This window comes from Callorhinus ursinus, unplaced genomic scaffold (genome assembly GCF_003265705.2).
Source record: "Callorhinus ursinus isolate GAN/ISIS: 27379988/994484 unplaced genomic scaffold, GSC_fseal_2.0 scaffold68, whole genome shotgun sequence".
NCBI classification, from domain to species: domain Eukaryota; kingdom Metazoa; phylum Chordata; class Mammalia; order Carnivora; family Otariidae; genus Callorhinus; species Callorhinus ursinus.
In genome coordinates this window covers 3,507,373-3,531,083 of record NW_027397130.1, presented here as the reverse complement: position 1 = coordinate 3,531,083, position 23,711 = coordinate 3,507,373, and the positions used below count along the sequence as shown (strand labels likewise).

The window sequence follows — 23,711 nt, the reverse complement described above, 5'->3', positions numbered from 1 at the left end:
CCCGGACCGCAGCTGGGGAAGGAGGGGAAAGATCACAGGGGAAACAGAAGTTCAGAATGTCTGGAGAACAATCCGAACCTCTCCAAACATCCTGCCTCCTAAAAGCATAAGATGGACCCACAGCACAAATGGGACATGTGCCTTCTGGTTTACTGGGAGATGCAGGGAAAACCAAACCAAACTTCAAATTACCTCCACAAAGAGAGTATCACACCCCAACGGCGCTCTGGCTGCCACGCCCCTAGGACGGCCAAGCGTGTGGCTGGAGTGTGCTGCAGGTTCCGGTGAAGACAAAGCACAGACGAAATCATCCCCAGAAAAAGGAAGGTCCACCATGACGTCCAAAGACACCTGAAGCTGGTCCAGCACCTGGTCATTCAGAGCGCCACTGTGATACCGTGAATTGTAAGACATAGAGATATTTGGTCTTTGTCTGAAGTTCCTGGCTCACAGCTCCTGGAGCCCTTGGCACTTCCTGAGTGAGAAGAGCAAGAGGCGCATCTTTTGTCTTATTTGGCTACTTGTCCTCAGTTACTGAAATGCTTCATTCAGAGCCATGACAGTGAAATGGGTGTTTTGTTATTCATAACCAGCCCCTTTCTTACCACAAATAGGCTTATGTTACTGAGGTGATTTAGGGAGAACACCTAAGGATGGGGGCTGGTTGCCAGGGGAACCAACCAGGAATACAGGGTTGAACTTTCAGCCCCACCCCTGACCTCCAGGAGGGGTGAGGGGCTAGAGGTTTAACCAAGCATGCCTATGTAATGAAGCCTCCATAAAACCCCAAAAGGACAAGGCTCAGAGAGCTTCCAGGCTGGTGGCAGGTGCAGGGACAGGGAGAGTGGAATATCTGGAGGGAGCACGGATGCTCTGCACCCTTTCCCCACACCTCACCTTAAGTTTCTCTCCATCTGGCCCTTGACCTGCATCCCTTATCATAGCCTTTAATAAACCAGTAAAGGTGAGTAAGTGTTTTCCCTGAGTTATGTAAGCTGCTCTAGCAAATTCGTCAAAGCTAAGGAGGTGGTCATTGGAACCTCCCATCTGTAGCCAATCCGCAGGCTCTCAGCTGTGGCTTGCAACTGGTATCTGAAGGGGGGGGGGGGGGGGTGGGGGACCGTCTTGTAGGACTGGGCCCTTAACCTGTGGAATCTGATGCTATCTGTGGGTAGATAGTGTCAGAATTGGGTTGAATTAAACTGAATTCTGGTGTGCAAGAATTGCTTAGTGTTGTATGTGTGGGAACATCTCCTCATTGGAATTGGATCCAGGGAACATTAAAAGATCAGGGTACTCTTGAATTAGGAACCCCATCTACCGAGAGACCTGGGGATAGAGAAACTCAAGAGAAACTCTATACAAAGTTACTCTAAGAGGAAAATGGAAAATCTGAAACAAAGCATTTCTGTTGATGGAAATTCTCTCCCCCAAATCAACTATGAGGCAGAAGAAAGCTATAATTTAACCCTCCAGACTAAATAAATATCCTCAAGCACTTGGAGATATATGAAAAAGAAACAGGTATAATCAGAAATCTAAAACCTAAGAACAGAACAAACAAATGAAATGTAGAAAAATATGTTAAAATTAGGAGATGGGGGAAAGGTGTATGGGAATTCTCTGTACCGTTCTTGCAACTTTTCTGCAAGTTTGAAAATATCTGGAAATAAAACATTTCAAGAACACTGGGGATATTTTCATGGCTGTCTCAGTGGGCTGAGCAGTGATGGAGCTGCTGAGAGAGGGCAGTCAGGGAGGACCACGGGACACAAATCATCAGAGGGCCCAGCACAGGGTGACAATGGGAACTGGAGCCTTGAACATGGTGTTCACTCTGGGGAGTTAGAGAAGGCCGATGCTAGAATCACAGTCTATGGCCTCAGGGTTTGGCCGCTCCAGCAAAGACCACATCAGCCAGAGAAATGGATGCAGAGCCTGTCTACACCGTGTGCCGGCTGGAGCCCCTTGGCCACTTAGCTCACCCGTGTCTTGACTATGCAAATGTCTGCAGCCAAGGAGCGTCGCAGGCTTACTCAACCTCAAGAAATAATATATTTATTGTAATAGTAGGAATTCAGTACATACTCATGGTTTCTTACAAGAAATGATAAACAAAAGATTCTGCACGTAGCAGAGTGACAGCCATGTGGTATTTACCCAGTAAAAGACTCGGGATTATGACCATGACGGTATTAGCATGGAAGCTGACTTTTACAGTCCCTCTGCAACCAGAGAGGAAGCTGCCCAGCCTTCAGTTTGTTCAGACAGTGTGCAAAGATGACGCAATTGCACCTGGATCCACCAGGTGTTTAAGGGAGAATTTGCAGCTGCCTAGAGCCAAGCATAGGGAAGGGAGTTCAGTGGGCAGGTAGCCTGCTCTCAGGTGGAAGGAAATGGGTCAAGGACAAGAAGAGAGAGGTGGCACCCCCAGAAACAGCCTCCTTTTTCTCCTTCCTATGCTGCTTCTCCCTCCTACAACTTCAGAACACCTCCACCCTGACAAGCTTGAACCACCTTAAAGAGTCAGAACCACTACCCTGATGTGTTAACACATCTGAATCACATTCTCCTGGCTTACAGAAAACAGGTGCTGATAAACTATTCACATGATCCTGTCTGGCATAGAGCAACCTGTGGTTTGTTGTCACGCATTCATTTATTAAACAGACATGTCCCGAGGGCCCTTCCTGTGCCAGGCACTGTCTGGGAGCTGGGAGCCGGGAGATGACCTCAAGAGACAGAATCCCTGTTGTCTCAGAGCTGACAATCTGGTGTGATGGCTCAAATGACCATATCACCATATCCCTCATGAATGCAGATGCAAACAATCCTTGACAAAATATTAACCGATTGAGGGGCGCCTGGGTGGCTCAGTCATTAAGCATCTGCCTTCGGCTCAGGTCATGATCCCAGGGTCCTGGGATGGAGCCCCTCGTCGGGCTCCCTGCTCAGCGGGAAGCCTGCTTCTCCCTCTCCCTCTGCCTCTCCCCGCCCCCCACCCGTGCTCGCTTGCTCTCTCAAATAAAAAAATAAATAAAATCTTAAAATATTAACATATTGAATCCAGTAATACATTCTTAAAAACCCATGACCAAGTGGGTTTTACCCCAGGGACACAAAGTTGATTTACCACTAGAAATATTATTCAGTGGAATCACCATATTAATATTCTAAAAGAGAAAAATGACATGAGCAAATGTATCTGTGCAAAAAAGCCATTTGACAAAACACAACACTCATTTGTGATGAAAACTAGGTGAAAACTAGGAAAATATGTAAACACCTTCAGTCTGACGAAGAGCATCTCTGAAAACTCCACAGCCATCATCCCGCCTAAGGATGAAAAATAGAATGCTTTTCCCAACTAAGATCAGGAAGGGGACAAATGTGCTCACTTTAGCTCTTACCTCATCCCACATATAAAAATTAACTCGAAAGGGATCAGACCTAACTGTAAGACTTAAACCTTCTCTGGGATGGGGGCTGGTCACCAGAGACACCAAGCCAAGACCAGATGCTTGGGACCTCAGGGAGAGGCGAGGGGCTGGAAATGGATCAATGATCGATCATGCCTACGGGAGGAAGCCTCCATAAAATCCCAAAAGCACGGGATTCAGGGAGCTTCCGAGTTAGTGAACACATCCACGTGTACTGGGAGGGTAACACACCCCAACTCCCTGGGGACAGAAGTTCCTGCGCTCGAGAGCCCCCCTGGACCTCACCCTATGTATCTCTTCCTCTGGCTGTTCGTCTGTGGCCTTTATCATATCCTCTAATAAACTGGCAAGCATAGATGTTTCCCTGAGTTCTGTGAGCCCCTCTAGCAGATTAATCGAACCCGAGGAGGGAGGTCATGGGAACTCCAGCATGGAGCCAAATCAGACAGAAGCTGTGGGTTACCTGGGGATGCCCTACTTGCAGCTGAAGGGCAGGGCGGTCTCGTGGGACGGAGCCCTTGACCTGTGGGATCTGATGCTGTCTCCAGGTAGATGGTGTCGGGATGGAGTTAAACCGTAGGACACCCAGCTGGTGTCACAGAGCATTGCTCTGTGTGTGTGTGTGTAGTGGGGGGACCCGGAAGTGTCAGAAGTGAAGTGTTCTATGTGAAGGTAAAGGAGAGACATGCAGGAGGTGGAAAACTGACTTTTTCTAACACACCATCTATAGAATATTCTTCTGTCTGTGGACATTTCCAGTCCCAACCCTTGAGTCACAAGCCAAAGATGAAGTCATAAGCACTGGGAAGTTTTACAAGATTAACACACGTACCGACAAATCCCATTTGCATGTAGGCACATCCTTGTTTGCCCAGAATCTGCACTTACCTATGAACATACAAAGGCTGTTTATCTGCGGTTTGGGCTCTGCTCCCTGGGAACTGACTGTTTGCCTCCGAGAAATAGTGAGTGACTTGCACTAATTGCTCACTTATATTTCAACCCAGGGTCAACAAAAATCACCCAGTCTCCTCGGCACACCCCCCTGACTTCCGTTTCGAGAGGCTCTACAGACTCTGGGTCCACGGTGCACCTGAATCTCAGGGGGGGTGCCTCCTCGAGTCTCCACTGACACCCCGTGGGGCCTGCACAGCGCCCGGTTTGGCGTGCACCTCAGGGCGGGCTGGGGGGCCATCACCGAGGATGCTCGGCACATGTTAATAAGGGCTGACCGATGGAGCCCATCCTTTCCCTGCACCAACACCACTCGGAAGGAGGCGTGCAAAGCTCAGAAACTTGGCGTCCAAGTCCTGGGGGTGTGGCACTGCCCTATGATGTTACCAGCCGTAAATGGGCAAATGCCCTCCAGGTGTGAGTGGACTTGGCTGCCATGAGAGGGAATGCCGTCTTGGGAGCTCGGAAGAGCACTCCAAGTTCACCCAGCAGATGAAAGAAGCCACAGGCCCAGCTCTTCTCTGACACATTTGTCAAGACTCATTTCGGCGATGCCTCCTCTCAGGGTCGCTTCCGATTCTGATGTCAAATGCCCACTGTCCTGGCCGCGGTTCTCCCGAGAAACAAGCAGTAGGCCCCGGAGAGCTTGCTTCCTCCCACACCCTCTGCCTACCCACCCCGTGAGGACACAGCGAGGCTGGAGGGCCTCACCGGGAGCTGGACTTCCCGGCCCTCAGGACTGGGAGGAATATGTTTCTGTGGTTTAAGCTGCCCCGTGTGTGGTGATTCTGTTACACTGGTCCGAGCAGACGAAGATCCCACGGAGACCAGACCTAGACAGAGCAGGCAAACTTTATGTGGCCTAAAATGCAGAGCTTCCTGGGTTCCCATCCCAGAAGGACCCCCAGAAGTTACTGTGGGCAGGCTGAGACCAGGGCTACTCAACCCGGAGCCTGCAGAGGGGCTCAGGACCGTGGGACTCCGCGACTTTGCACTTAGGGCTTTCTGTGTAATTTTCTGAGATGATCTGTAGCTTGTGTTAGCTTCGCAGAGGGGCCTGTGGCTCACAAGTGGTTAGAACCGCTCTCCTGGTGCAGACACACCAGCTCTTGTCAGACATGGACTTCCCTCTGCCCCCTGTGAAAAAATGACAGTTATGACGTCGAGAGGGCCAGGAGGGCCGAGGCATCAGGATCAGTGTTCTCAGCAGGGAGCGGTATCTCTACCCCATTCAGAAAACAAAGGGTTGGGGCGCCTGGGTGGCTCAGTCGTTAAGCGTCTGCCTTCGGCTCAGGTCATGATCCTGGAGTCCCGGGATCGAGTCCCGCATCTGGCTCCCTGCTCGGCGGGGAGTCTGCTTCTCCCTCTGACCCTCCCCCCCCTTCATGTGCACGCGCTCTCTCTCTTTCTCTCTTTCAAATAAATAAATAAAATCTTTAAAAAAAAATAAAAATAAAAGGGGAAGTACAGGCTACAGACTGTAGGATTCCCACTGCATGATGTTCTGGGAGAGGCAGAGCTATGGCGACAGCAGAAGTCAGCGGCTGTGGGGCCCCAGCAGGGAGGGAGAAACAGGTGCAGTACGAAGGATGTTCAGGGCAGTGAGACTCTTCTGTGGGACACTGTCATGATGCACACACGTGATCATGTCTGTCCACCCGAGTGTACAACGCCAGGTGAACCGAACGCATGCTGTGGACTCTGGGTGCTGCTGTGTCAGCCTGGACGCATCCGTTGTGACACATGGACCCTCTGGCAGGGGAGGCTGTGCAGATCAGGGGCAGGAGGCAAACAGGAAATCTCTGTACCTTCCCCTCCGTATTACTGCAACCCAAAACCGCTCTAAAACATGAAATCTGTTAATATCAGTACAAAGCAGGACAAGTATAAAGCAGGACTGAGCCACAGGAAGTTGTGCCTCTCACTCTGAGCTTCCTGGCAGCCAGGATGAAGAGCGAAACAGACAACGGCTCCCAGAGAACCAGGAACGCTGGTTTCTCTGAGATGCTGCTTGCAGGGGGCCGTGGCACACAGATTTCCAAAATGCTACATGCTCTGGACACCTGCAGAAATCAATAAGGCCTGCAGGAAGAATCACCGTTGGCCAAGTGACCCAAACCGGCAAGCAGCAAGGATGGGAACTCGCTGTTGTTTCCGGGACAGGCCCGGGCTCGTCCGTCTCCCCGTGTTCTGGGGCGTCTTCCCTGCTTTTGAGGGCTAGCTCACTCCGACTCCTCCCCGGCGCTCCGCGGGCTCACCTGGAGCTGGAGGTACTGAAATCCCACCAGCAGAAGACACGTTTCTCAATCTTAGCTCAAAGCTGGAGGTTTGCCGTTCGTTTCTTCTTCACACACAAGGGGCGACGAGGAAGCTGCTTTTTGCTGTGCTCTCCTTCACAGAGGGCAGAACCTCCTCCCCGCTCCCAGTTTATATCCTTGCTGGGCCGCAGAGAGAGGGGCGAGCCACGGCCCAGCCCGCGCATGCCCACTGAGCAGGACCTCCCTGCTCCGAGGTCGCCCCGGGGAGGAAAGGAGGCCACACACAGACAGCAGGGGTGCTTTGGGCAGATCTGGAGTTTATTTGCTGCAGTCCCTTGGTGCTAGTTTACAATGCAAAAAAACCAAACGAACAAAAAACAGTTGGAATAATAATTATAATTTTTTTTAAAACCCTGTCAACAACTTTCAGTCATTTCTTTATATTTTATATTTTGACAAAACTTTTTTTTAAACAAATACAAAATAATCTAAAAGGAGAAAAACTATACATGGATTATTTACACCTCCGATAAATAGACGAATACTGACGCAGGTGCCTCTCTGTGTAGTATTTGTGAGAACCAGTGCAGGGCACGCGGCCGGCGGTGGGGCCCCGACGGGCCCAGACCTCCCCCCCGGCCCCTTACGAACTCCGGCACGAACACGCCTGAAGTCACTCGAGGGAGGACCGGTGTGAAGGGGACCCCCTGAAGGTCCCCCCGCCTGCACCCCCAATCACGCCCTTGCACGAACGCCATCTGCAGAGATGCCCGCCTGCCCTAACGGAGTCGGAGGAGCTGGGCCCCCGCTGCCCGAGAAGACCGGCGGCTCTTCGCCTTCTTCCGTGGGGCCACGTGGGGGCGCCGGGGTGGCCCGGGCCGGGCCCTGCTCTGCGGCAGGAGCGGCCCGAGAGTCCCTGAGAGAAGAGCAGGAGGACGCTGCATTCCGCGGCTCCCTTCACACCAGGAGTTGGGAGGGCGAGGCCAGCGCGCACGCAGGCCCGCGGCGCAGGGAAGGACGCAAGGCCGCTCTTGTCCGCCTGGCGCTCCGCCTGCCCCTGCCGGGCAGATGAAGGCCCCCACCCGCCCCGAAATGGGCGACAGTAGTCCAGGTCGGGGCCCGAGTCGAGGCGGAAAAAGCTGAAGACCTAAGGTGATCAGTAAGACCTGCTCCTTCCTCTAAAACGAGGACTGCAGCTCTGGGGGAGGAGGAAGAACCATGTAAGGAACAGGCCGCCCCGAAGCGCGGTGGGGACTGCCCTCCTCACAGTTTTGGTTCCGGGGTCCTTAGCTCAAGGGAAAATGCTGACTTTGCAGTTTAAAGCCCGACAAGGAGGAACTCTGGAAGAGAAAAACAGTGACCGTCCAGCGATTCTCTTCTCCCCTCCGCTCCCCCGGCACTTGGAATGGAGAAGCGGCGGCTGCTGCCGGCCCGCCCGTCCCACCACCTGCGCCCTCGGGCTGCTGAGAAGCCGGCTCCCACCAGTGGGCCGGGGCCGGGGCCGGGGGGGTGGGGGGGTGGGGGTGGGGGGGACCCTCGGCGGCCGCCCTGGGAGCCTCCACCCCGGACCAGGCAGAACGCCTCGGAACGGCTCTACTTTATCTTTTTCTCTCTTTAAAAAACAAAAATATATCTTTATAGTACGTGGCTTCTCTTCCATTCCACTTTTTCCTTAACATAGAATAATATATCGATAGGTGTATTTACGGTGCAGGGTTGAAGGCTTCTTCACAGGGAAATAACCAAGAGGTAAACGGCTGGCTTCGAGCTCTGCTATTAGACCTGCTGAACGGGAGACTTGCAAGGAGGCTGCTGTGCTGACGGGGGCTCTGTTCCCTCTCCCCCGTGCGAACTCCTACCCTTCTCCCACTTAAAAACAAATAGCAAAGCTGAAGCCAGTCTCTAGGAATTCAGGGTGACGCCCAGCAGGGGACACCCCTGCTCGGCAGCCCGCCGCCCATCCGTGGGGGAGGATAGGAGGAAGGACCCAGGGCCTCGCCGGCGCCGCTCGCTGGGCAGACTCAGTGTCTCTTCGTGGAGGAGACCTTCTTCTTCCTTGCGGCCAGCATCTCGTAGAAAGGGTCCCTGCTGATGGCTGCTCTAGACACACGGAGGGGAGAAAACAGAACAGACTGAGGAATGGGCCCAGGAGACAGCCCGGGCAGGCGCTTGCCGGCGGCACCTGGGCCCCCTGCCCCCGCCCCCGGCACGGCAAAGGCCAAGTCAGTGCGTCAGTATTCACCATGTCCACGCATGACTTAAGGGACAAGCGTCAAAAGAGCCGCATGGTATGTATGACAAGATAATTCTGTTTCTACCTGATAGTGGATTTAGGTTTAGGAAGAGAGTATTACACACTCTTATCATATTCTAGCCCAGAAAGACAAATGTGCTACTTCGATCCACAATGACAGCGAGCGCCACACAATCCGTGGCACCCAGCGCTCTGACAGCCGCCACGGTCTGTAACCACGCAAGCTCTGAGTCCCGCGTGCGTGCCGACTCAATGACCAAGACCACACGCGGGCCGTTCACGCTGTCGCGGGGCCTTGGGGCGCGGCCGGCCAGGCCTGCTCTATGTCCAAGGCCCAGCAGGGAGGGAGCCTGCATGTGCCCTGGCACTCCCCCAGGGACCCCAGCATGGGACGGTGACAGCAGGGCCACCCCCGTGCACCTGTCCTTCCCAACCGCCCAGCACATGGTGCCGTGAGCGCGCTGAAGCTCTTCCAGAGCGGCCACACTCGAAGTGCCCGCGAGTCTCCAACGCTTGCCCGAGAGCCCAGCCGACCACTGGCTCTGCGCCTGACCAGGGGAATGACAGGCCCTGCAAACACACCAGGGCCTATTCACCAGAGGTGACATGTCCCCGAGAAGCGTCTCCACAGCTCCTTGGGGCAGCCAGAACCGACAGTCCCTGGCACCTGTCCCAAGGGGACCTTGCCACAAAGGCCTCAGTTTCAGCGCCGAGAGTCAAGGATGCTGAAGCGGAGCGCTGCATGGCCGTCAGGAGTGCGTCTTGCGGAGTCACAAGGCTCAGGTGTGAAGACCAGCAGCACCTCTGTGGCTCTGGACAGTTTAATTCGCTTTGCTGTACCTCAGTGTCCTCATCTGTAAAATGGGGATGACCGTGCTTCCCAGGCTGTGGTAAAGGGTGAGGAGACGGTACCCGAAGCGCATAAACAGTGTGCGAATTCTGCCCGGTGACGAGGCCGCACCGGGGCCCAGCGAGGACCGAAGCCAGCCCAGGGGCGGCCAGTGCGCACCCTCACTCAAGGACTGGACGACCCCAAGGGCGACTTTCAAGAACGCCCAGTGGTTCTGGCTGTAGGAGTACAGACCACATGAAAGACAAAACGCAGGCAAAACCACAGAACGGTGCGTGGGGAAGGCTGTGCACGGCCACGTGCCCCTCCAGGGAGACACAGCGGGGCCCAGACGGGACCCTGCGCGCACACAAGTGTGCAGGAACTGGAGAGCATGCCTGGGACTGGTTAACCAGGTATCACGACAACCAGCTATTCACCCGACAGAAGAAATTACATCCCTTCCTTCAAACCATACGCAAAAAATACATTTCATAAGGACAAAAGAGTTAAGTGTTTTTTTAAAAAAACATATGGTAAAAGAAGAGTGCAGGACACGTGGATGAGGGTCACTTGCTGGCCGGGGTGCCCAGGGCACGGCCACTCCTCCGCCCAGCCCTCAGTGGAAGGCTTGAAAGTTTTCATTTAAATTCCTTAGTTACCACACGGTGTAATATTAGCTTCCGTGTACAACAGAGTGAGTGAGTCAGCGCTTCCCACGAGTCATGCGTGCCGGGCTCCGGAGTCTCATTACTGGTACTGACTCCAGGGACACTGTGCAGCCTCGTCCATGGGATGAGGGTCAGAGGGCTCACATCGAGGATGGGAGCTACCAGGGTCACCACATGACCATGTCTCACCCCAAACGTCCCGGGAGCTATCCCCATCACACCGAAGGGGCAGGAGGAGTGCCAGTCTCCAACGAGGCCGAGGGTCTGGCAGGAGGGAACTCAGCACCAGGAGGCCTCACCCCAAACCCACGTGCTCCTGCCCAACCCGACTCTTCCAGGTAGGACTTCCAAGCAGACTCCCATGGAGTCCATCACGTGTCTTTGTTCAGTCATCATCTGTTTGCCGTTTAACCCCGGCCAGACCCTGCACTGGCTTCAGCAGCGATACCAAAACACACCCCAAACTTGAGTGCTCCCCCTCGGGAGCAGGCTGGGGCTGGGGCGGGAGCACGCCCGTCATGGGGGGATGCAGGGCCGCAGGGCCTCAGATCACCGGGTCAGGGCGGCCTCCCTGGCCTCTGGGGAAGTCACGCGCTCTCAGAACAAACTGCCACCGAGACAAGCAGCCAGGCCATGCCCGTGGGTCGCGATGGCCATCTGGACAGGCTCTGGGAAGTCCCGGGGCGGAGACGGGGGACAGCTCTAGCCCGTCATCACCCTTGCACTGTGCCGCTCAGCCGAGCAGGAGGAGCCGAGCCCTGGGTCTGCGGCTCCGCCTACACCCGTGGAAGCCTGAGAACCCTCTTCCCCCCTCTCAGACCCGCAGCCTCCCCAAAGCACAGCGGTCAATGGTGGGGGTCTATCATGTGACCCTGGAGCACAGCCATGTGACTCTGGGCAGTTTCCTCACCTGTAAATGGGACGAGTGTCCCCGGAAATGATAAAACATTAGGATTACTATCTCCGCCAAGCTGCCGTCCTGACCACGAGGCCTGCTTCCTAAGACGTGGGCTGACCAGGTGAACAGACGGCACCTGTGGCTGGAAGGCACCCGCCCCCCCCCCCGCCCCCCGGGGCCGCCAGGAGCACTCCAGGAAGCCTAGACCCGAGGCGCTCTCATAAGTGTGCGGTCACGGTCACGCATCTAAGGATCCACCAAAAAGTGGTCTGGCAATTCCAGGCAGACTGCCCTGAGGATCTCAGGCAGGAGCCCTGGAGAGGGGCGGGTGGCGCACCCAAGAGCTGAAACAGTCCCTGAGAGGTGAGAGCCCTCGTCGGGTGAAAGCACGCCACATCTCAAACGCCACCTACTTGATGCATTTAATCCACTCCTCCTTCTCCTCAGGCGTCGGGGCTGAGATCCGGTACACGGTGTGGTTCCCCTCCACGACCCGCCCATCAGCCTCTGTCTTGCAGGCCTTGATCACTTGGTCTTTATTGTCAGGAATATAAAGCTCAAAGCAGTTCTGAGAACCACAAAAGAGAGGGAGAGGGTGTCAAAGATCTGAGAAAGCTGCCGACCAAGAACGAAAAATGTTAGTTTCTTCCTTAAAAGACTCTTCCTTCTGACCCCCACGAAGCACAGGCAGTATGCGGAGGAGCCTCGCGGTGGAGCTGTGGAGAATGCAGCGGGGTGTCGTAAGCCTGGTTAGCAAAGACGGCAGCAGGGGCACGTCAGCGCCACTCCCAACAACGCGCCAGAAGCACGGAGCACCGAAGGTCACTCGGACGCCTTCTGGAGCCCAGCCCGCAGCACCGGCATATTCCGAACAAAGGGGAGGTATCTGTAAGGAGCCCGAAGGCCCTAACACGAGCAGTCCAGTCATAGCGCTTGCTGCGGCTTTTTAAGGAGGGACAATTCCATCCCTCGTGGGACTGTACACGTGACACAGAAGCACCTGTCATTTACAGCCTCATCTCTGGCTTCAACATGATCGTTTTAAAATCAGGCGTGACACTACTTTTCAGTTTTAAGTAAATCTTGGCAATTTCAGTCGTTTTCAAAGAACTGCTACACCCCTCCCTTCCGTCCTCTCCCGTACCCCACATACTTACTGGCTTTTTGGAGTCCTCTACCTCCCGGATACTCAGATTCTCTAAAGGGATAATCCCACGGGGCTCCTTGTCCTGCAGAACAGTTGCAGACAGAAAGACCTCACCGCGGGGTCAGGAGCACGTGGCCCACCGCGTTCCTCACCCACATGTCACCCGGGCCCTTCTGCTCTTCTCCCCTGACCTCGAGCTCACAAATCAGCTCTAGGGCCCACACCCTAGGTTCTAAAATCAGAAGAGGCCCAGGAAGTGTATGGGTACACGAATCCCTGTAACTGGGGGCCTCTGCAAGGAGGATGCCCAGGGCAGCCTCGGCGCCTGTCCTGAAAGAGGGGATGGGTGTGTCCCAGAAGAGCCCACAGGAGGCCCTCCAGCAGGGAGCACAGCAGCCTCTCCCACACAGAAAACCACCTCGCTTCTCTGCCCGGCTCCCGTACGCATCTCTTCGGCCTCTGTTCCAGGGTTGGCAACCTCCCGCCCCGTCGTCCCCCTGTCCAGTGTGTGTGTGTCTGTCTGTCTGTCTGTCTTCATTACCTCCTGCCCCATCGTCCCCCTGTCCAGTGTGTGTGTGTGTGTCTGTCTTCATTACCTCCTGCCCCATCGTCCCCCTGTCCAGTGTGTGTGTGTGTCTGTCTGTCTGTCTTCATTACCTCCTGCCCCATCGTCCCCCTGTCCAGAACAGAGCAGAGCAGACCTGCCATACCCTCGCCCCCATGGCTCTCCTCCAGCACTTCCCATCCCAGCAAAGGCCACCACACACACGCACCTCACACCTCCCTCTCCGGGACATCCAGCCACACAACAGCCCAAGACTTCGTTCCAAGGCCACCAGGGTAGCTGGGCTAAGCCTCGGCACCACACTCCCTACGACCAATGTTCCTGCAGCACTGTGCTCTCTCCATTTGCAGATGCAGGTTCCTCTTCTTTTCGGGGAATAGTCCCGTAATCGATGGTATCTTTGAACACGCGGCTGCGGATACTCCAGTCCTGGGATCATCTTTCTCTGCCCTCCACAACTGGTTACCTCTCCCCTAATCGTTTTCACATTTGTCTTTTTCAGATGCGATCTCTGTGACTGTTCCAAACCTTTCCTCTACGACGGTGATTTTATCCTGGGGTAATCTGTTCCACTCCTTACAGTTTTCACTTATTATTACATAAGTCATACATCAGTTACAGTCCACATACATCACACTTGTGTTCTGGCCCCTTCCAAGGTCTCAGGAGAGAGCGGCGAGTGGAGGGCAGGGCTGGCTCAGACACCTGCCGCGCTCGGGCTCTCTGCTGGGACCGCAGCCGTCCTGCATGGGGGTGGGTGGGCTGCTCACGGGCGCACCCCCTGTGGACAGCTCTCCCACTGAGTTCACAGCTCGGAGCCCTCACTGCCGCTGCAGGAAATGAGGCCCACTTTCTCACTTTCCCGCTTCACCAGTTCCTACCCAGCGGCAGACTTTACCGCTCGCTGACAGGAAGAGGGCAAAAGTCCTACTCTGTTAGTGTCTCCTGGACTCAGGGCAGTGGGGAGGTGGTGGGGCTCCATGGGGCAGGGCTCCCCTCCGCTCGGCACCCCCAGGCCGTAGCCTCTGTCCCTGCTTCCAGTGGCTGCGCTGCACAGAGGCAGTGGTCGCTCTTCCTTCCCCGGCTGCCAGCCCCCTCCTCCTGCCCCTGGATTTCCCGCACTGTTAGGTGCTTCTGCGTGGAAGCTCTGCCTACCGTCCTAACTCTGGGGCCCCCCGTGTCGGCAGAGACACATTCTCTGATGTCTGTGGCCCAAGACAATGCTGCTGAAGGGAGTGTGGGATTCAGGCGATGCCACCACAGTCAGCATCGGGAAGAACCACGGCATTCTGGAATTGCACACGTCACCACTGAGCCCACTCCCGAACTTAGGGCATATTGCTTAGATGCCTGTGTATGTTTCGTTTTAACCCAAAGAAGAGTGAAAAAAATCCCAAGGAGACTTTAAAGATGCCACCAGTCTAGATATCTTTGAGAAAAAGGCAAACTATGGGCCGGGCGGGGGTGGGAGGGGACAGAAAGGAACGTACTCGGCTGTTGACAGTGGCACTCTGGGGGCGAACGGTAGGAAAATTACTGAGTGTCATAATGAGCAGCCTGCGGCAGCGAGTAATCCCCACTCCCTGCGTGAGAGGCTACATCCGCACGGCGTCCGAGACAACGGAGCGCCACGGAGGACGGCCGCCTCGCCCAGGCACGTGCCGGTGCCCTGGTTCCTACCTCGCCCAGGCACGTGCCGGTGCCCTGGTTCCTACCTCGCCCAGGCACGTGCCGGTGCCCTGGTTCCTACCTCGCCCAGGCACGTGCCGGTGCCCTGGTTCCTACCTAGGCTAGCGCCCCGGCCTCGCACTTATCAACCACGTCCTACCACGCTCTACACTCGTCAGACACGGTCCTTCCGCGTCTCCACGGTCTCAGTAGGATCTGTGACTTTTACTCAGTGAAGACCTGAGCCCCACGCTGCCGAGCCCAACGGAGACACGAGAAAGGATCAAGTGACAGGTGGGCAGCCAGTGTGAAGCCGGCCGGCCGGGCCTGCTGGGCGCTGCCCCAGAGGGAGCTTCGATAAAGGTCTTACTTTATCAGTTTTATTCTCACAGGTGCTTATTATGAAAGAGACTTACATGTAACACCTATCTGTGGTGTGACTCCATTCCCACTGAAAACCAACAGGACTTGTAGGGTTGAAGAAAACTTCAAACTCTGGGTAATTCCCAACTTCCTCCATTTCATTTAACTTCCTTCTCCTCTATTACGTCTTTCACCCCTGGGCTGCTTCTCCCGAATCCAGAAAACCGGAATGCTCCACATGGTGATTTTCATCCCCCTTTCAAGGGGTCACAGACTGTCTTGGCGCCTGACCCACGTTCACTCTTTCCGGCCCGGCTCTAAACCCCACCTCTAACGCCGTGTGTAACGCCAGGCTGCCGCCTTCTCCTGGCCAGGCTTCTCTCGCCCCGGTCCAGAGCTGGATGGCGGCTGCCAGCCACCATGCCTTTGGCAGGACGCCCACGTCATCTTCAGGGCCCCCGACTCTGGGGTCTGTTCTAGCTCCTCCTGTTCACCTCAAGTCTCTTCCCAGCCCTCCCCGGGGCCTCCTCTAAGCACATCGGACTGGAGTCGTGCAGACACGGGGGCCTGGCCCACCCTCAGTCCCACAGTGGACCAGCAGATGCTCACCGTTGTATATTCAAAGTAGTAAAGGCAGTTGTCAGTCAGAATAAACCAGCGTCTTTTCCAAGTCTTGACCCTGCCACCTGCAGAGCAAACAGAGATGCATGTCGGACAGGAGCCAACCGGTCCGTGCAGGCTCCGTAACGCAGAACCCTCCCTCAGAGAGCACGAGGGGCAGGGCACCCAGAGAACACTGAGACCATGGCAGAGTTTACATCAGTAACAAGACACAGAGCCCAAACAGAAGCACCTTTCACAGAGTGAAGGTCCGTGGTACAAGCCGAGCAAGCAAGTCAGGCGGCACCTGGAGATGAGCTGAGGACAGCGGGATGAGAGCATATGGCGTGGGGGGAGGCACCCCGGGCAACAAGGACACGCAATGCACACCTGACCGGGCTGGAGCGGTACCAGCAGTAGCTGCTGCTGTGGTGGGAGTGGGCCAACGGAAGAAGAAGAGGGGAGAGGGGCAGCCCCGGTCCCAGCTGCACTGTGAGGGCGCCCAGCCCAGGGCACATACATATGCAGGGCTTCATCAGACATGTTAACCCCTTCACAATCAGATCTAGAGTTTTCCTGGAATGTGGAACCCAAACCCCTGTGGTTTCCCCCTCTACCCCACCTTCCTGCTTATAGTGCATTTCTATACTGGCTTTCAGGCCCTGGGCCAGTGTCCTACAAATGAAATTTCCCCAGAGTCCTGGATGAGACAAGGTGGAGTTCCTGCACAGGGGAGGAACCCACAAGTGAGCAGAAGAGCTCAGGAGCCTTTCCAAGCCTGGACTTCTCACCTGAGCTCTGAACACAATGAGCTATGGGAGGGGTCGCGGGCCAAAGGAGCATGGACAGTGGTGGCTGTGAGCCCCGAAGGGCCCCACCACCTCCCTGGTGAAGCAGCAATGCTGGGGCAGTGAAGCTATGCTTGGAAGGACATCGGGGAGGGAGGCTTGGCTGTGGGCTGTTTCAGTGAAGCCACCTCCCGCCCCCTGCACGGCCGTGAGCCGAACCTTGTCTTCGTCTGCTTACATCGGGGCAAGGGGCAGCTTTCTGAATGTGAACCACACAGAAGTCATGCAAAGGCCTTCCCATGTTACGATATGCCTGCCATTTTCTACGCACTTCTTACTACCTCGACAGTATATGTTCTTCTTGCTAAGACTTAAACCTCCAGGGATTATCACTTGTCCGGTCTTCACCATGGGGTGCAGAGCTGGTATGACCTTAGTCATGCTTTCTCTCTCGTCCCTCAGCACAGGCAGCTGAGCCGAGAGCTCGGGCGTGCTGCCACGTGCTCACGCCGGGTCTCCTGACGGGACGCCATGGCTGGAGCACTGCACATAACATTACGGAGAGGGCGCACCCAGCACTGGTCCCAGCATCGAGCAGAAGGCTGGTTGGACTTTCCGGTCCCTTTTATGGCTCTGTGTGGGGGCCTGAAGTCTCGGGGAGGTTAAGTGGTCGATCATGAATTGCACAGACCTAGGGTACAGAGGCCTTTGCCGCCAGCATGCACCTGCTGCCCACCCGCAGAGGCCCTGTGCTAGGACTGCCCCCACCAGCAGCAATTTGTCGGTTTATGTGAGCATGTGCCTCTGGTCCCTAAGGCCCTAGGGCATGAATTAAGAAAAAAACCACAGATGGAAATATGACATGCAAGTAGAAAATGGGAAAGCCTGGGCAGGATCAAAACAAATGAGGAAGAAAAAGAGGACTATATTTAGAACCGGAGCCAATATGTTATGGAAAGGAACCCCCCGCCCCCCCTTCAGAGCCTGGAGAAATCAGCTCTTCTACCTCTTGGGCCTTCATCTCCACGCAGGGCTCGGTACACAGGACACCTCAACCCATGCTGACTCCCATGCGCTCCCCCCCACCACAGGACCACCCGGGGGCCCCTGGGGCTTAGGAGGTCATGGAGGAGGGGTCAGACGCGAAAAAGAAGAAGGTGGAAGGAAATCTCGGAGGAAAAGCAAAGCTGGAAAGATCCCCTCCCTGATTACAAAAGCTTGGTGACTCCCCCTGACAACTGGCTGTGTTACAGGGACCTCTGCCGTGAGAGGCATCACGGCGGTCCGGGGGGGGCATTTCCATGTTGAAAGAAACAGACATGAAACAAGCAGACAGACCAATGCGCGCACCTAGGACAGTCCCTGTGGAACTCACAGGACACCCCCCACCCCCGATGCGAAGGCCAGGCGCCAGCTTCCCCAGCACCGCCAAGTCCCCAGAACGTGCTAACGACTGTGAGCACTGGGGCTCTTCTCTGCGTGCGGCTCTGCTCAAGTAACGCTGCAGCACACACCTGAGGAGTTCCTCCTCTAGGAACACGTAACCCCCAAATCAGCAAATGGACAGGAGATACCAACAACATAACTAAGAGGCCAATTTTGGGTTTTTAACAATATTCACTGAAAAAGAGGAGGGAATAAAACAAAACAGAACATGGAATACGGAGCTGAGGTCGTAATGCCCTCCCCTAATACCCAGGACTTCTGGGGTGGGCTTTTGGTCTTTGTCTCCCCACCTCCCCGCCAAACTCGGCATCCTTTGAGTTTAGGGGATGCCACTTCCCCGCTTCATGCAAAGGCAAATGTCCCAAGCTGTCTCATTTACTTCTTGTCCTGGCGTGCTTTCTGAGCAGGGCATATTAGAAGCACGTGGCGCTGGGAAGTCAGACCCTCCTTCTCTTCCTCCTCTTCAGAAATTACTGTAATTCACAGCTGTGGTCAATTTGAATGCAACACGTACAGAATATGCCTGGCCAATCTTTCCAAGAGAAAATTCAGTGAATACTTTCTCTGTTTTTATAAACCCACTCTTAGTATGTTTTCTTGCGTTACCGCATTCAGTGAAGTTTAAATTACCCCACGGCCTGGTGCCTAGCTGTCTGATGCACTACGCACTAGTCCTAAAGGGAAACATGGACCCCTGATCCTGACCAGTTCCCTAGGGACTGTACAATAAGTTAGAAGCAGCAGTAACACTACCACCAGCAATTAAAAAACAAAATAACCAAAAATAACAAAATAAGAAAACGCTGCAGCAAGTACAGTGGCCTTGGCAGAGCGAGCGAGCAGGTTGGGGGGATTACATACCTCCTGGAGTTTGGGGCAAGGAAAAGGAGAGCCAAAATCATGGAAACATACAAATGAGGGAGAAAAGAAAATTAAAACAAAGAAATTAAACCAAACTCCTTAATCTTAAAGTGCAACGTATTAGTCATTCACATCTGCCCTGGGGAAGCCAAACATAAAATCACTAAGCGGGGCGAACGCCACTGTATGGCATGTGAATGGGGGAGCCCCGTTTCACCTGCCACACACCACCTGGTGAAGGCGGGCTCTGCGGCACTCCCGAAAACCTGGCCCCAAATATGCCGCAGATCCATGCTCACAAAGCTAATGTTTATTGGTCTATCCAGAATCCAGAGCTAAGAGAGGAAAATTTGGGGGGAAAATTTAATGTCTTTCTGCAGATGGCTGTCACTTTTTAAGGTGTGTGTAAGAATTCACACACATATTCCCATGAATACATACGTACACATGTGTGCACACGAGAATACACATTCTTACGGCTATATGCATACACGGACATACACACACAACTGCAGATGGCTGGAAGCCTGCCTTCTGCAGCACGTAAGTACACAGGGGTGATCCTAAGTGGCTACAATGAAAACACAGTATGAAGAGTTAGGGGTTTGGAGGAGCTTTAGAAAAGGTAATGCAATGACCTAAAAACAAGTCCCACATTTTGTTAATTTTTTTTTCCTTTTAAAAATATGGGATGCCTCATGAATTTACATGTCATCCTGGTACAAGAGCCAAGATAATCTCTGCACTGTTCTAATTTTAGCATCTGGGCTGTCAAAGCTAACACTCAGCATTAGCATTTAAACAAATTTCACTGGAGGGGAAGTAAATCTAAACTTCGATGTACTTTTTAAATTTCCAGTGGTTTTCCTTTCAGCTCGATCCATCTGGCAGGAAAGGTGCAGGGCAGGCTGGCTGGCTCTGGGGTTAGCAATTTTAGAACCTTCACTTCAAGGATTCTACTGGCTTAAAGGCCTGAGAAATGCTGACCATCTCAAGAGCTAAGTCAAAACTCCCATTGGGGAAGTGGTGCTTTCAGAATTCATGAATTAAGTCATTATATATAAACACGAGGACTTGGGATATGCTTTTTAAAGGACATATAAATCCTACTGCTACCTGAACTCATCAGAAATTAAAACAGACTCCATTTCAGCACTTCTCAGAGGCTTCAGTCATCGCCAAGAGAGGAATGACTTCTAATTTCACCAGGCCTAGTAGCCGAAATGGTAGAGGGGGCATCATTCTAACGAGCACCTCCTGGTGATGAGGGAATCAAAAGGCAAGGCCGAAGAAAAGAGAGGAATGTATCCTCTCAGGGCCAAAAAAGTGCTCATTATGTCCAGGGGCTCTCTCAGTGTTCTGGAACAATTAATGAAATAATCACATCCGGGCACAAATGTCATGAAAACCCTACTTTTCCTCTTGGTTACTCTATCACCTCCAGGAATGACCACAAATCTCAGCAACATAACCTCACTTTTGGCCGAGGGAAGAGGAATATTTTAAAAAAATTTTTCTGAATGAACAAAATCATTAAAGTGGCTGATCTGGACTGGAAAGCAGGTTGGGCGGGGCGGGGTGGGGGACCACTGCCCGAGAATGAGTAAGAGCGCTGTGGGTCGCATTGCAGCCAAGGGCTCAGGTTTGCCATGCATTCTGCCTGTGGGGAGCCAGATGCAGCAGGAAGTGATGATGCACTGGGGTGTGGGGGAGGCGGGAGCACCAGATACAAATCTGTGTGATGGGAAGTAGAGAGATGGACACGGCTGGCCACCCTCCCCGGGACGGAGAGGGCGGAGAAAGGAAAGGGACCAGGTTCTTCGGGAACTGCCTTGAAACAAAACCTGGCCAATCAATTCCAGAGTAAAAAAGTGGAGCGCAAACCCATGGGAGCAGTGTTTATGCAGAGCGAATCTGTACCCAACACTATCTCTATATCCCAAGGGGGCACTGACTGTGCATTTACTCCCTTTCCGGAGATGGATCTCGTGAGAACACTAGCAGTTCATACCAAAGTCTCTCCATAGTGCCTCCTGTAACCAACCCCCACTCTCCCGCAGTGCATGTACGTGCGAGTGCGTGCACACATCCTTTCTTTCTCAGTTTCTGTGCCAGGAGCCCTAACCCAGAGTGCATTACTTACCAAGTTTCAATAACCAGCCTTCCCGGTCTGGGTTGAAGAAAGTGTGAGTGAGGTCATTCCCATCATCTTCTGGGATTTTAAAGGGTTCGTTTTTTATGCTCTCATACAGATTCTGGGATAAAAGATGACATTGCATGTCTCTGGTTCTAGAAATATCTCTTCTCCCTCCCCCTTTCTCTTCATTCATTCAATAAGCATCGGTTATGTGCCATGCATTTGTCAGGCACTGCGAAGAGAAGAACATGACCAGTTCTGCCTTCAGGCAGCTCTCAGAGACAAAATAAATAAGGCACCTAATGGATAATTAAGAAAGAAAAGAAAGCAGCCTGACTTGCACTCACGCTTTTAGTTTCAGACTTAGAAGCCACTTTCCCCTCCTGATTCCCTCGCTGGGCCTCACTACCAATTTCTTAATGGAAGTCACACAGTTAAATGAGTTTTATGAGCAGACACTCGGTGGAGCATATGTCTCTCTCCTGCCTCGAGTTCACCATCTCCTGGCTTAGAGCGAGCTCACCCGGAGCAGCTCCTCAGGCAGGTCTCCCCCATCGTTGATGCCGCGATTCATGGCGATGAACCTCTCCACGGTGGGCTTATCTTTGACATTGGGGTTGTGCAGGCTGGTGTTCAACATGATGATGGCAAACGAGAGGACGTAACAAGTGTCTGAAGAGAAAAGCGCAAAGAGGATCAGAAGCCTCCCCCAGAAGGACCAAGAAACGTCTGACGACATCCAGACTAAAAGCCATGCTCTCAAAAGGAGGAGGCAAATCCACAGGTCTGGGTGCCCTCCAAATGAAAGCTATATACTGCAAACTAAAAAGAGCAAGGCACAAAGAAGTGCATCAAGTGTTCAAAACTTAAGGCTGATTATATTTCAGATTGCAAAGGAGACCACAGACACCCACACCCCAATCTGAAAAACAACACAACGTATAAAAAAGAAAATACAAAATACCTATAATCCCACTACCTGGTAACAACTTACTTTGCTTTACTACACAAATGTGCAGCACATCACAAATGTAGCTCACAGATGCATATTCTTAACAAAATTGGAATCAAAACAGATACATAGTTTTGAATCCTGCTTTTCTGCTGACCTTATTAGCATTTTTCCCATGTCAATAAAGCCTCTTTTTTAAACACATTTTTATTTTTTAAATTCTTTCACAAAATTGGAATATGGCAGACACACAAGTGTGTGCGCGTGCATTGTACATAACTCCGCGCTCCCCGCCGTAAGTGTGCTCAGCACCCGCCACCACGCAGCGTGACTACAGCAATTATTAACTGCTCCTAAGCTGTACTTGCCAAACTTCCACTTGCAAGGTAAGTGAGCCACAGAGACAAAGAGCATGACTTTTAATAGGTGCACATTGCCTACGTCTCAGCTACTCCAACTTACGTTCCCACCCCCTTATTCCTACTCCCTGGACTTCTGGAACATTCCCGACCTTTTACTATCATAGCTACCATTTAACTCAATGTTCTTGGCATGAACCTAGGCCCTGTTGTTTTGGAAACTACCTAGTGCCCAGAAAGACTCGTGTGAAAGGCTGGCCGTCAGCGGGGCATGCGGCCGCCCTACCTGTGGACTGGAACACCCCAATATTACACTGGCAATAGCGCTGGGCAAACGCTTCCATCATCCGGTCAATCTTCTGGGCCTCCCCTGGCAGCCGGAAGCTCCACAGGAACTGCCTAAGTAATGAGGACAGGCGTGTCACTGGGCTGGGGCTCGGAGGCACCACTCACTCCTCCGGGAACAGGTGCTACACTTCCGTGGGTTTTAATACAAAAGGGCAAAAGGGGACCCACTGGCATGGGGCTTCTCATCCCGCAGCTCTGCACAGGTGCAAGCTTACAGTTCTACATCACGGTTCTCTTAGTCAAAGGCAAAGTTTTAAGAAAACGTGAAAAATTAAGATTGTCCCATATAAGAGAATGGTTCTCCTCAGATGAATACACAAGACTGAAATAGAAATAATGCTCAGGTTAATGAGCTCCCATCTCCAGAAAACAAGATGAGGTGGCCGAAAAAGAGAAAATTTTTCTATCAGAAGATTCACAATCGATCCCTTTAAGTCAAAGAGAGACCCACGGCCAGTAGGTCTCACTGCGCTTTACTTTCATCTATATCCAAACAGCAGCACACAAGTTGATGCTGTTGACACCCCCAGCAGCGAGGCCACCGAGGAGCAGTGTCTCAAAAGATTTAGTAAAAACGGGGGCACCTGGACGGCTCAGCTGGTTGGGCATCTTGGTTTTGGCTCATGGTCACAAGATGGAGTCCCAGCTAGGGCTCCACGCTCAGTGCAGGGTCTGCTTGGGGTTGGTTCTCATTCCCCCCCCACCACCCCTCCCCTGCCTTTGCACGTGTGTGTGCGTGAGTGTGCACTCTCTCTCAAATAAATAAATCTTGAAAAAAGAAAAGATTTAATAAAAAATGAAAATTTACTCTCCTTCTGAGATGAAGTGAACAGCTACTGACTTCCTATTCTAGGGCAGGGGATTAAAGGGCCTTCTAAACTGGAAATTAGAAAAAATTGCAAAATTTAAACATTCACCAATTTCCCAATGAAATTTCCCAAATGAAATACATGAAGAAGAGTTTTGCAAAATTTGCCTTCAGGATGCGGTGTCATTCTGTTCTCCTTAACCATCCAACCCTCCCGGTCACAGGCTCTTCAGGATGTCCAACAGAGCCCCCAAAATATCCTTTCACCAAAAAGCCACAGAGGACAGGGGCGCCTGGGTGGCTCAGTTGGTTGAGCGCCTGCCTTCAGCTCAGGTCATGATCTCAGGGTCCTGGGATCGAGTCCC

General features: G+C 53.1%; 1 protein-coding gene and 1 non-coding gene across 11 annotated transcripts in view; both read right to left on the bottom strand.

Moving 5' to 3' along the window:
* Positions 1-6,949: 6,949 nt before the first annotated feature.
* CYTH1 (cytohesin 1) overlaps positions 6,950-23,711 on the bottom strand; it is a 78,912-nt gene continuing 62,150 nt past the window's right edge. For 8 of the 10 annotated variants that reach the window (XM_025859568.2, XM_025859565.2, XM_025859566.2 and 5 more), the window contains 7 exons: positions 22,477-22,589; positions 21,403-21,551; positions 20,885-20,997; positions 15,657-15,735; positions 12,462-12,533; positions 11,718-11,872; positions 6,950-8,752 (listed from right to left, as the gene is read on the bottom strand). In XM_025859568.2, coding sequence (XP_025715353.1) covers positions 8,674-8,752; positions 11,718-11,872; positions 12,462-12,533; positions 15,657-15,735; positions 20,885-20,997; positions 21,403-21,551; positions 22,477-22,589 — 760 coding nt within the window. In that variant the 3' untranslated portion in view covers positions 6,950-8,673. The remainder of the gene's footprint in view (positions 8,753-11,717; positions 11,873-12,461; positions 12,534-15,656; positions 15,736-20,884; positions 20,998-21,402; positions 21,552-22,476; positions 22,590-23,711) is intronic. The other 2 variants (XM_025859563.2, XM_073886098.1) reach the window with 2 other exon arrangements.
* Positions 19,423-19,526, bottom strand: LOC112814480 (U6 spliceosomal RNA). The gene has a single exon (XR_003205789.1). It is a non-coding gene; the product is annotated as a U6 spliceosomal RNA (small nuclear RNA).